General features: G+C 56.9%; 1 protein-coding gene across 3 annotated transcripts in view; it reads left to right on the top strand.

The window, feature by feature from the left end:
* The window catches only part of SHISAL1 (shisa like 1), a 156,918-nt gene that overhangs the window by 86,460 nt on the left and 57,471 nt on the right, over positions 1 to 12,987 (top strand). For 2 of the 3 annotated variants that reach the window (XM_055254029.2, XM_055254028.2), the window contains exon 2: positions 12,382 to 12,480. In XM_055254029.2, coding sequence (XP_055110004.2) covers positions 12,414 to 12,480 — 67 coding nt within the window. In that variant the 5' untranslated portion in view covers positions 12,382 to 12,413. Of the gene's footprint in view, positions 1 to 1,330; positions 1,353 to 12,381; positions 12,481 to 12,987 lie in introns of those variants that run through there. The other variant, XM_055254030.2, reaches the window with a different exon arrangement.

Genomic DNA, 12,987 nt, shown 5'->3' on the forward strand with positions numbered 1-12,987 from the left:
CCGCATCTGTAAATTGGGGATAATCACAGCCCCTCCTAATCATGAAGATTAAATAAATACCACCCCCACTCCCGGCCCTTTACCCCATCAGGCTGCGTCAGGCACTCTGGGCACCCACAGCCCCCTGGTTTCCCATCATGGCACCCATCGCTCTGGGCTGCCATTGTTGGGACCGTGGCTAGATAAGGGGCACCCAGACCAGTCTGAACTTGCTCTCTGTCCACCGAAAGGAATGGAAAAAGGAGGTTTATTTCTGGCCTGGCTCAGGATGGGCAGGCTTCCAGGGATGGGTGGGAGGCAGAGGAGGGCTGGCCTCCTTTATGGCTGTGTTTAAATGCCACCCAGAAGGCAGCCAAGGGCGCCGCCGAGGTACCACGATGCATGATGGCCCAGGGGTGGGAGATGGCCATGGGCTGGGGGGTTGCCTGGCAGCCAGGAAGTGTGGCTGCAGAGGCCAGCCAGGCCCCTGGGCTGTGTCCAGATGGTCATGGAAGCCACTGATGTGTTTTGAACAGTGGCAGGTGTGGGCATCCCCCTCCCCGTTCCTGCCCCATCCCCACCCCATTCCTACTGGCAAGGAGGACCCTCTGCTGCTAGGTGGGGACAGGCCAGGGGTAGGGGGGCAACAGCAGGAAGGTCAGCCCAGCTTGGAGTCAGGCAGGTGCTGCACACCCTCTGTGGGCTCTCGGGTTCCAGGTACCCTTCCTCACCGGGCTGGTGTGGGGACCGTTTGTTTTACCCACACCCCTTGCTGGGCCGTGCTGGACAGAGGGGCTTGTGCAGTGGTATCACTGACCTCCATTGCCTAACAGAGACTGAGGGCCACGGGAGGGAACCCACATGTATTGTGCCAAGCATCTGCCGAGGTGTGGACCTGGAGCCCGGTGGCCTGGGTCTAAGCCCCAGCTCTGCTGCTTCTAGCTGTGGGATCTCACAGGGAGTGTCTCTAGTTTGCTCACCTGTAAAATGGGGCTCTTGCTGGTGCTCTGAGGATGCACAAGGCTGTAAGACCAGAGCCTGGAGTGCGTGGGGACTGCGGGAGCAGCCACTGCCATTCTGGGCCTGGGAGGTGGCGGCCCTAGGCCCAGGCGGGAGCTGGACGTCTGCAGGGCTGACTCAGCGCCCTAGCCCGACTCCCCGCCCCGAGGAGCACGCTGAATTCTCGTCAGCACACACAGGCCAGGCTGCACTGGAAAACACTCTTTTGCCTATACAAGGCCCGACCAAGTTGCTCTCCTTTTATTGGGGTTTAGGGTTGGTGGCAACCAGGAGCCGGGGAAGAGGCCAGCAGCCACAGGGAGATCGCAGCCAGCAGAGGGGGCTTCTGGTCCCTCAGTCACAGGGCTCGGCAGGTAAGGAGCAGCCTGTGGAGGTTTCCAGGTCCTCATTGTGCAGGGGCACCTCTGTTCCTTCACACTGGGCCTAGGGTCCCTGCCCTGGCTAAGCACTGGGTCTAAGGGAGAAGCCAGGCAAGGCTGCTAAGTGACTCCCAGTCACAGAAGAAGAGGGGTCAGGGTGACGGCTATGCCAGTGGGGCAAGACGGGGAGCAGGCTCTGATCGAGAGGGGCAGGAGCCCTGCAGGGGTGCACAGATGCTGGTGCTACTAACTACCTGCTGTGTGACCTTGAGCAAGTTGCTGACCGTCTCTGTGCCTCAGTGTCCTTGTGTCAAGAGCCTTGCATAGAGAGGGGTTGGAGAGAAGGCCAAAGGCTCGGGGCAGGGTCCGGCATGGCTTGAGAGTTGCAGAAGGCCTAGGGAGTGCTCTCAGGATGCCCTAGTCATGGCCTGGAGGGCATTTGGTTGGCTTCATGGAGGTGAGGTGGGTCTGTTCAGCCCACTTCGGAGTCTGCAGTCCCAGTCCAGCATCACACCAGTATGAAATAAGTGAATAGATGAATGAATGAATGAATGAATGAACGTACGAACGAACAAATGAATGCATTGGCCCCTCCCAATACCCCTTCAAGGTAGGTTTGTTGTCCCCATTTACAGATTGGGAAACTGAGGCTCAGGGCTTTGGCTTCTCTTCACTCCAGTGAGGAAGGGGTTCTGGGGACCAGGGAGGCTGAGGGAGCTGAAGAGAAACCCAGAGCCACCCCCACCCCGAGGCGAGCGCCATGCCTGTCTTTCCTCTTCCTGCCCTGACACTTTAAGTGATTCATTCTTCATGTGATATTTTTGTGTTTCTCCAGTGGGAAAAAAATGCCTCTGGGATTTCCAGGGGTTGTTTTATCTCCATGGTGCAACCAAATAACTTAGGAGGACAGAGAGAAACAAAGGGTTGTTGAGCTGCAGAAGGCCCACGATTGTCTCAGCCGAGCTCTCCCTTTAATAGGGGAGGAAACTGAGTCTGGCCTGAGCTCCTCGCCCTGTGACCCAGTGTGGCCCCCTGGAGGACAGTGGGGCCTCTAGGGCCTTCAGCAGGGTTGGGGTTTCCAGCTAAGCCCCTTTCAGCTGTGTGTTCTTGCTCAAGTTTCCCCTTCCCCAGGCCTCAGCTTCCTCATCTGTAAAATGGGATCACAGTGGTGCCTATTTCCAACATTCAAGACAGTAGCACACGCAGAGGACTTGATGCGTGCAGAACTGGCCCAGGCCAGGGGCTCAAAAGGGGGAACATTGAAACAGCTGAGTTTGTAACTTGGACGCAGAGCCCAGCTGGCTGGGGCATGGTGGATTCAGCGGGGAAAGGTGTCAGTGAGGGACAAGAGCCTTGTTAGGGATACACTGGAATGGTTATCCACTGAGGGAGGGATCTGGGGAGATGGGAGAGGTTTCCAGGTTGGTGGTCACCTGCATGCCTTCCCAATTCCAGCACCCAGGCCAGCACCCTTTGTGGCAGTGTGCTTCTCCTCGTGGCCCTGACCCTGAGACTAGCTCCATGGAACAAGTAGTATGCCCGCCTGGTAGGGAGACAGTGGGGGCCCAGGGGGTGTGAGCTGGCCCACCTCAGCTCCCCTGGACTCAGGGGGACCGGTCCCACCAGAGCCCTGGAGTTGAGTTTCTAGGCTAAAATAAGGGACTTCCACCCAGGGCTGATGGCCCAAGGTCACTCCTGGTAGTGGCTGTAAAATTTGAGGCTGTGTCTCAGTTGAAGGAGATCTCCTGCCTGGATCTCTGCTGTTCCCATCTGGAAGTTTGCTCTTTGCAATAAAACAAACCAGGCCAACGCGTGCTAATGGACTTCCTACTCTATGGCCAGCAGATATTTATTCAGCACCAACTGTGTGCAAAGCATGGTGGGGCGATGCAGAGGCACAAAATTTCTCACCCTTGAAGAGCTTGTACTAGGCAGGGAAGCAATAAACCAACAGGTAAGGCAGAGGGAAATCAGTGCCAACTAAAGGAACAAGCAAAGCATGGAAAGATGAACTGGGGAAATCAGACGTAGACATGGAGTTCAAACACACTTTCATTTGCCAAGGGGCACACAGGACCCTCTCTGGTACCTAAACCATCAGCTTTGGGAACAGTAGAGTAGGCGACATCAGATAAGAACCCTTTATGGATCAGCTGCTAATGTTGTGGTCCTTTCTATCTTTGGTATACCTGCAAGGGGTGGGGCACAGCTCCGGTTTCACAGATGAGGAAGCTGAAGCCAGTGAAGTAACTTGCCCTAGATCACCCAGCTAGTTAGTGATAAAGCTCTGATCCAAGGCCAAGGAGACTCGCTGCAAAGCCTATGTGGTCGCCCCCAGCACCCTGTTTGGAGTTGAGCAAACCCGGGTTCAGATTGCAAACCTGCCACCCTCCAGCTCTGGGCAATCACTTAGTGTCTCTGAGCTGTGGTTTATTTATCTCAGAAATGGAGATGATCATTGCCTATGTTCATTCAACCAATTAACACGTTTATAAAGTGCCTACTACGTGTCAGGCCTGTGCTGCCCATAGAGATGAGCAAAAACGAATCGGTCTCAGCAGGGCTGGGTTCGGGGATGTGATCACTGCAGGGCTAGGCATCGGGTCAGCAGGGCTCAGGTCACATTGGCCGTTACTAGGGTGTGAGGTGCTGGCCCTTCTCACTCGCTGTCAGCAGTGGAGCCCAGCACCCCAGCTGCAGGTGAATGGGCTGCCTCTCTGTCCTTCTCCAGCCATACACTCTGGCTGCCTCAGTCCTGGCCAGCACAGCGAGGAAAGATGTCCTAGTTCTCTCCTGCCGCTTCCTCCTGCAAGTATGAAGGGGTCACAAAGACATGCTTTGATCTCACTTCATATGCAGGCATGGAGCCTCGAGAAGTGTTTATTCCTGGACTTCACGTTTCAGAGTGAGATTTCATAACCTCTAAGTGGATGTCCTGAAAACAAAAGTTCACAAACTCAGGATTAGGTCTGCACTGCTGAGGAAAGGCCCTGGAGACTGGGAAACTTGAGGAGGTTAAACATCCCTGATGATACATATGTGCACACGTGTATGCATGTGTGTGCTGTGTGGAGACAGGCATGCACACAAGTGCTGCCCGTAGGGGTAAACACTCTTATGAGTCGTGGAGACAGGGCACAGGAGCAGACCCTGGGGTTTGAGTCCCCTCTCCGAGCCCCACATTCTCCATCTGCGTAACAGGGAGACTGAGGGTGCAGCATAGGGCTGGGTGGGAAGGGAACGGGTGAGGAATGGGGAGCATTGGGCGCCATGCTCCACCCGGGGCTTGGTGCTCTGCAGCTGCTAGCCCGTCTCCTCATCTATACTTCCTGCCCTTCTGCTGGGCCGCTGCCTACCCACAGGACTGTTGGTGAGGCCCCAGAGAGCCCTGCCCTGTTGAATTACTAATCCGTGCTAATGCTACCACTGCTAATCATCGTGCCCACATAGAATTACTAAACATTATGTAATCTACTGTCTGTGACCGCCTCCCCCCAGGCTGCAACGCTCATGGCAGTGGGAATCCGCCGTGCCCAGCACTGTTGGTCCACAGTAGAGACTCGTTAGGTGATCCCTGAGTGGCGACCAGGAGAGAAACCACTCCCTGAACAGTGGGGTCAGGAGGGCGGGCAACTGGGGCTGCTTGTGGATGAGGTGGCACTTGAGCCAGGCCCCATGGGCAGGTTCAATTTGGACATACAAGGTGGGGAAAGGATGTCCAGGGGCAGCAGCTGGGCAAAGGCCCAGATTCCTGAGCTCTGCCACCAGCCGCTTCACACCTAGAATGCTGGGCAAGACTGATCCTCACCCCAAGGTCGGCCTCCTGCCTCCCATGACCGTAAAGTAGGTGGGATGTGTTTGGGGAACAGGCCACTTGTCCTTTGTTCTCCATCCTGTGGGGTTCAGGCCCGAGCGTGGCCCTTGTCTAAGGAGGGCCAACCCTGGGGCAGAGGTCCCAGTTCTGCCACCCTCGGCAGCCCTGTTCTCCCAGCTCACTCTCAAGTTAGGACACAAACCAGGCAGGCTGCACAGAGTGCTCCTGCCCATGCTGGCCCCGGGTGAACCCCACCCAGCCCCTGCCCTAGCACGGCCTCCAGACAGCCCGAGACCACCCTGGGGAGAGGGGAGGTCAGAGTGTCAGAAGCTCACCTGGGGAATGAGAGAATCACTGGGGCGAGCTGCCCTGAGAGGTGGCCACCCAGGATGAGCCTCCAGGCTGCGGCTTTGGAGAGGGGAAGGGTGGTCCTAGCATAGGGGAACGGCATGAGTGAAGGCCCAGAGGCACCACAGACCCAGAGGGCTGAAGCTCCAGGAACAGGGAGGGCAAGATGGCCACAGGACCAGGCCACAAGGGGCCTCAGGTGCGAGCGCAGCCTTGAACCCAAGGGGGCAGGTAGGTGATTAGGTGGGTACTTGGGAAAGCTGGCTCTGGGGGCCGCCTAGGGCTTGGGTTGATGGAAGAGGCAGAGTCAGAGACAGCAGCAGCAAGAAGCATGTGGCCAGGCCTGTCCAAGGCTCACTTCCTTTAGTTGGTGAATTAGATGCCGATGTTCGTTCCCATTCTAGGGCTGAGGACGCTGAGGCTCATGTGTCACCCCAGGTCACATGGGATGTGGTTACAGAAGGTGGAGCCAGGACTTGGCCCCAGGCAGAGGGCTCGACCCCCAAGCCCTGCTGCCTTAGACCTGCAATGGACTGGAGGTGTCGCGCTTGGTCGTGCCCAGAAGTGGGGCGTGGTGGGCTGAGGAGGGGCTGGCTGGAAGCCCCCAGTGCTGTGGGGGGTCTCCAGGCATCAGGCCAGCGTCCAGGCTTCTGGGAGCCTGAGGCCTCAGCCCCGCCCCTCAGGCCCTCCTGCGTCCCGCCCTGCCGAACCTGGCTGACACAAAAACAGATCCGTTGCTGTTCCTGGTGGGGTGTAATTCATCTTCCCAGCTCTGTTTCTCTTCACGTGCCCTCCTTCCTCTCCTTCCCCAGCCTCGCCAAGTTCAGTGTTTAAAAATAACCTTCGAATCTCGGAGCAGCAGTCCCAGGCTGACCGGAGGGGTGGCCCGCAGAGATGCATGCCTGATTCGTGATTCTGGCCGTGGTCAAACAACAAGCGTTCAGGAACATCTCACTCAGCCAGAAGGTTCTTCCAGTTGCTTGAGTTTTGTTGTTGGCCACGGACTACCATCTTAGGCAGTTTACAATTTTCAGAGAAATAGAACCTGAGAGGATAAATCTAACCTGTCCATGGTAAATGTGCTTTCTGGGGGTCCTCGGGAGGCCTCAGAAGCTTTTTCAGTGCCAGGAGGTAGAGTGAGCTTTGCTGCTGAGTGGCTGTGTGACCTTGGGCAAGTCACTTCACCTGAGTCTCAGCTTCCCCCTTCTGAGATGGGAGCTTGGTGATCCACCTCCTCGGGCTGACATGGGGGTCACCTGAGACAGTGCAGTGAATACCAGGGTTCAGCCTGATGCACCAAGAACTCTGCGAGTGTGAGCCAGCCTCAGTCAGCAGCCCCAGGTGGCAGGCAGCTCAAGGCCCACAGGAGGACGGAGGACGGCGGACGCCCTTCCAGGCCTGTTCTCGGGCTGCTGGAGTGGTGTCCCACAGGCCTCATTTGTGGGGCCCCTCAGGTGATGTTGCCCAGTGGTGTAACACGCCATCATTATCAGAGCTCCCCGAGCCCAGGTGCCCTCCGCACACCCATCATCATCACAGCTCCCTGAGCTCAGGTCCCCTCCACACACCCATCGTCATCACAGCTCCCTGAGCCCGGGTCCCCTCCACACATGCCATCGTCATCACAGCTCCCAGAGCTCAGGTCCCTTCCACACATGCCATCGTCATCACAGCTCCCTGAGCCCAGGTCCCCTCTGCACACACCATCATCATCACAGCTCCCTGAGCCCAGGTCCTTTCCACACACGGCAACATCATCACAGCTCCCCGAGCTCAGTTCCCCTCCGCACACACCATCGTCATCACAGCTGCCTGAGCCCGGGTCCCCTCCACACACACCATCGTCATCAGAGCTCCCTGAGCTCAGTTCCCCCTCTACACACCCCACGGAGGGACCCAAAGTGATGGCTTTGGCCTTGTGAACATCGGTGCTATTGAACTCATGGCCCTGAGGCTGGCCGCCTCATGGAAGCCTGACTGGGATCACAGCAGCTGGCTGGTCCCCAAGGTCCGGGGAGGTTTCCAAAGTAGCTTTCTGACCTGGCTTGGAATGGGGAGGTTGGCTTCTAAGCTTTGCTGTCTCAGATCATTAGAAATAGAATTTTTACTTAGGTAACTTTTCGTGACGTACAGCGGGTTCTTCTTTCTACTGAGGATTCAGATTTCAGCTCTTGCCCTGAGCTGCCTTGGGGGCCTGGGGAGTAAGGGCAGCCCCTACCTCCTCATGCAGAAGCCCCCAGACCCCTTCATCCAGAGTTCCCCACATGCCCCTGGGGCTTTTGTCCAGCATACAGGGCTGCGGCTTTGATTGCACATTGGCCCATCTCAGGCCAGACTTGGGGGGTTGGGGGCACAGCCAGGCCATGGATGCCGAACAGACCCCCAAGGAAAGCCCAGGCTGGACGTGGGACCAGTACAACCACAGCGTGCTGTGGCAGGGACACCTGCAGCGTGCAAATCCACATGACCACAGGGTGTGCCTCAGGGCCCAAGGCTGGTGTCCCGCAGGGCTGGGATTCCCACCCAGTCCGTGGAACTCCTAAGCCCCAGCCCCCGGCTTCAGGCTGCACACTGTCCTTTCCTAGAACCACGTTGTCTCACAGCACATCTCTGCAGTGTGCGTTCATCTCTGGAACCGTCCCCCAGAGGCATAAAGGCCTCTCCAGCTCTGGACCCTGGGTCTGCGAAGGCAGAGGTGGGGTCTGCTCGGCAGATCGGGGGCTGAGGGCCAGCCCTGGCCAGGACCCTCTTGGCTTAGTAGAAGAGGTCCTGGGAAGAATCGCGTAACGGGAGGCTGCTGGGCACACTTGCCTGTGCTCCCTCAGGGCAGGGACTCACCTATTCTGTGTTCCTGGAGCCCAGCCCAGGGCCTGGCCCCGAGTGCAGGTCAGCAAGTGGATGTTGAGAGAATAAGTGAATGAATGAATGAATTAACACGTGAATGAAAGAAGAGATGGAATACTGTAGGCCTCAGTGGAGGGGCAAACTTTTTCCAGCTGATAAAATCATGGCAGGCTTCCTGGAGGAGGTAGTGCTGAAGCAGCTTCTAAAGTGATGCAGGATTTGGACTCCTAGGGGTGAAGGAAGAGTGCCCCCTGGGGTGAACAACAGCCCCCCAACATCAGCCAGTACACTCAGGGCTTTGTAGGGAGTTGGAGCAGCAGGAGCAGGGGCGAGGCCTGTGGCTAAGGCAGATCCTCCTCATTCACTTAACAAACGTACCAGCTCTTGGACCTGAGCCCCAGCCACAGAAGTGGGGCAGCCCCACCCTACGAGGGCAGAGGAGCTGGAGTCTGGGGACCTGTTTCAACTCTTATTGGGCCTCGGCTTCCCCATCTGTAGAATGGAGCACGGGGGAGGCATCTCAGAGGTCCCGTCACTCTCCACTCCCACAGGGCATTTCCCAGAGCTCATCCACAGGACTCCCCAGGAGGAGTCCATTCCTGAACACTCCCGGATGCTTGACCTCGGCTCCTCCTCCCAGGAGGGCCAGAAGGAGGCCGGGAGGAGGCCCAGGCTCGGAGCAATTAAGCAGCTTACAGCCCCCAGGGACGAGCAGGGCAGTGGTGGGAGCAGAGAGGCCTGTGGGTGGATGGGGGGGGCCCTCCCCAGAGGAAGAGATGAGTAAGCTTAGTGTTAGGGGCCTGCGTTTCAGCAGCATTTTAGCATCCTCACAGTCCCTTCCCTTGTTCTGGCAAATCAGACTTCACAAGGTCAGCACCTGACATCCCAGCTCCCACCGCGATGCCCATGCTACAGGGGAGGAGACCAAGCCTGCAGAAGCAGGGCCCAGGCCAGGGCCAGGCCATGAGCGCTGTGCGTTTGGCCTTGAGTTTTGCCCCATCTCCTCGCTCCAAAGTCACCAACCTCTGGGTGGTCCGAGTGGCTTTCCTTTCTGCCTGCCCAGAGCCCTAACTCTGCCCCCATAAAGCAGCATTCAGAGCTGCCCTGGGACGCGGGTTGGTGTCCCCTCTGCTCTCCCTGACCAGGCTGTGAGCTCTGGAGGGCAAGGCAGCCCCTGGCTGGCTCCCAGGGACAGAGCAGGTGCCAGGACAGTCTGGGCAAGCAGAGGGGCTTATTTCTTTGAGCCGCGCATCGTCTTCCACCAGCTGTTCTTTCAGAAACATGTGGTCTGGCAGCAGATCCCTGCACTGCGTGTTCAACTCTGAAACCATCCTCCTGGGGGGCGGAGGGCCTCACCTGGCATGGACAGGATGGAGCGGGCAGGGAGTCTGTTCTGCAGATGGTGGAGGTGGGGCTGGGGGATGGGAGGGTGGCTCGGCCCGGCTAGGAGGTCCTCAGGGTCTCCCACCCAGGTGGGATTCGGGGCTCTCCAGGCCCTACCATCCTCACATCAGACCCTGCCCCCAAGTATGCAGGTGAGCTTCCTCGTGTGGACCCAACCCAGTCTTTCCACAGAGCAGGCTCCACATGAGAGGCTGTACCTGTTTGCTCGGGCTGCCTAGCAAAGCTCCTCAAACCAGGAGCTTCAACAAGAGGAATTTACTCTCTCAGCCTGGAGGCTGGAAGTCCAAGTCAAGGTGTCAGCAGGGTGGGGTCCTTGTGAGGCCGTAGGGGCGAATCTGTTCCTGGGGGTTCGCTGGTGATCTTTGGCATTCCTTGGCTTATACGTGCATCACCCCGACCTCTGCCTCCATCTTCCCATGGCGTCTTCCCTGCACATGTATTTCTTTGTCCAAATTGTCCCCTTTTGTAAAAACACCAGTCTTCTTGGATTAGGGAGCCACCCCACTTCACCATGATGACCTCATCTTAACTAATGACCTCCGTGATGACCCTATTTCCAAACAGGGTCAACCTTCTGAGTCCTGGGAGTTAGGACTTCAACATGTGAATCTGGGGGGAACACAATTCACATTCCATAACAGGGTGCCACCAGGGAGAGGATGGGGTACAGTACCTCTTCTGGCCCAGAGCCGGGCACATAGTAGATGCTCAGCAAATCAACTCCCATCTCTCATCTCTACCACTCCCACCAAATACACGCAGGCAACAGGGGCTCTGGGAGGACGATGCTGTTACACAGAGCACATAGATGGCCTCTCCTAGCCTCCGTTTCCAACTCGTATGGGAGACAGGGTGATCATAGGCTAATCCTGTCCCCTCAGGGCCCAAAGCCCTGTCTCTAGTGGCCCTGCTGATACCCCAACCCCAGGGCCTTTGACCCTGCTGCCTCCTCACCACACCCGCCCCAGGGCCTTTGCCCCTGCTATCCCTCTGTCTGCAGCACTCTTCTTCCAGAGAGCCACATGGCCTCTCCCGCCTCACTCAAGGGTCTACTCAAACGTCACCTTCTCAGAGAGGCCCTCCTTACCACCCTTCTAAAGCAGCTCCCCCATCACCATTCTCTGCACCACTCTCCAGACACACCTTGCTTTATTTTCCCTCATAATATTAAAATTTTTTTTTTATTGGGGCAAAATATACATTACAGAGAACTTATTACTTTAACTCCTCCCCGCTCCTTTTTTTTTTCTTGAGACGGTGTCTCGCTCTGTCGCCCAGGCTGGAGTACAATGGCATGATCTCAGCTCACTGCAGCCCCCACCTCCCGGGTTCAAGCTGTTCTCCTGCCTTGGCCTCCCAAGTAGCTGGGACTATAGGCCTGCACCACCATGCCCGGCTAATTCTGTATTTTTAGTAGAGACAGCGTTTCTCCAGGTTGGTCAGGCTGGTCTCGAACTCCTGACCTCAGGTGATCCGCCCGCCTCGGCCTCCCAAAGTGCTGGGATTACAACGCCTGGGTGGTGTGGGCCACTGTACTTTAACCCTTTTTAGGTGGACAGTCAGTGGCATTGAGTAAATTCAGTGTTGTGCGACCTTCCCCACCACGCAGCTCCAGAACTTTTTCATCTTCCCAAACTGCAACTCTGCACCCATGAAACACTCACTCCCCATCCCCCTCCCCCAAGCCCCTGGCACCTTCCATTCCACTTTTGAGCTGATGACAAATCTCCTGTGAATGGGACTTCTCTAGGGACCCCATGTAGGTGGAATCTCGTGGTCTGTGTTCTTCTGTGCCTCGCCTAGTTCATGAACATAATTCCCTCTAGGATCCCTGTGCTGTAGCATGTATCACAGTTTCCCTCCTGTTTTGGGACAGTAATGTGCATTGTGTGATGGGCCACCTTTTGTTGACCCATCCGTCCCTCGATGGGCACATGGGTTGCCTCTACCTTTTGACTAAGGTGAAGGATGCTGCTGGGAACACGGGTGTGTGTACGTATCTGTTCGAGTCCCTGTTTTCTGCGCCTTGGGATATGTACTCAGAAGCTTGGAGCATTTTAAACATTCATTTGTTTGCATGTTGTCAGCCTTCCTGAGTAGAACACAGGGGCTCCAGGGAGGAACCGCATCTATTTCACGCACTGCTGTGTGCCTCGTGCCTGGGAAGCTGCCTGGCTCCGTGTATACTTGTGGAGGGGTTCATAGAAGTCACCATGAACCCCTCCACCTTAGCGACACAGCAGGGGACCTGGGTCCTGTAAGCTCCTCAAGGTGGCCGAGCCAGCCCGGGCATCCTCACTCCTGTAGCTCTGGTGCCTGCCCACCAGCATCTGCCTGCCGGTCATTTCTACCAACTGAGCCATCCGTCCTCCTTTGATTAAGTCTCATTTTGCCATGAAAAGAAAAGGAGGTGAGAGTTGGCTTGTGGGGGAAGGTCATCCATTCCAGAAAGGAAATTGGATGGCGGCATCTCCATCGTCCGCACCCGGCCCCTGCTCCCAACAAACTCGCTGTCCTGCCTGCTGCCCACCTGCCCGTCCCCCGCTGTGGGCAGCAAAGCCAGTGTCAGGCGAGACAGCCCACACCCAGCCTCTCCTGGCTCTCATTAAACAGGCAGCTCTGGACGGATCAATGCAAGCCAGACGATGACCAGTTGTGGCCAGCAGTCCTTGAACGTGCTCGCCGTCCTCTTCTCGTTGCTGTTTTCTGCAGGTAAAACCTCCGTGGATGCTGGGGGCGGGGGCAGCATGGGGGATGTGGTCTCTTCCTGAGATTCGTGCTGGCCCATCTGGGGTTCTGGGGGGCGCGCAGAGGCTTGCCTTTTGTCCTCCACCTTACTGGCACCCCTCTGGTGAGCAGCTGATGTTGGTTGCTGTGTGGTTGGTCTCTGTCTGTCTGTCTGTCTGTCTGTCTGTCTGTCTCTACTGTGCACTGCAGCCCTGGGACTTCCCGTGGGAGCTCAGCTGGCTGCCAGGACCCTCCGGAGAAGCCCTGACTCGCATTCTCTCCTTTGCCCCTGCAAGACAAAGTTAGGCAGTGTCCCAGTCATCTCATTTTATAGATGAGGAAACTGAGGCTTGGAGAGGGACCTGACTTGCCTGGGACAAGGCAGTTAGCAGATTCTAGCCCGACCAGTCTCCTGGGCTGTCCCTGGGATCCCAGTTTAGGTCACAGGTGGGCTCCTGCTCTCTCAGTTACAAGGACGAGCACAAACTAAGT

This window comes from Symphalangus syndactylus, chromosome 18 (genome assembly GCF_028878055.3).
Source record: "Symphalangus syndactylus isolate Jambi chromosome 18, NHGRI_mSymSyn1-v2.1_pri, whole genome shotgun sequence".
Taxonomy (NCBI): Eukaryota; Metazoa; Chordata; class Mammalia; order Primates; family Hylobatidae; genus Symphalangus; species Symphalangus syndactylus.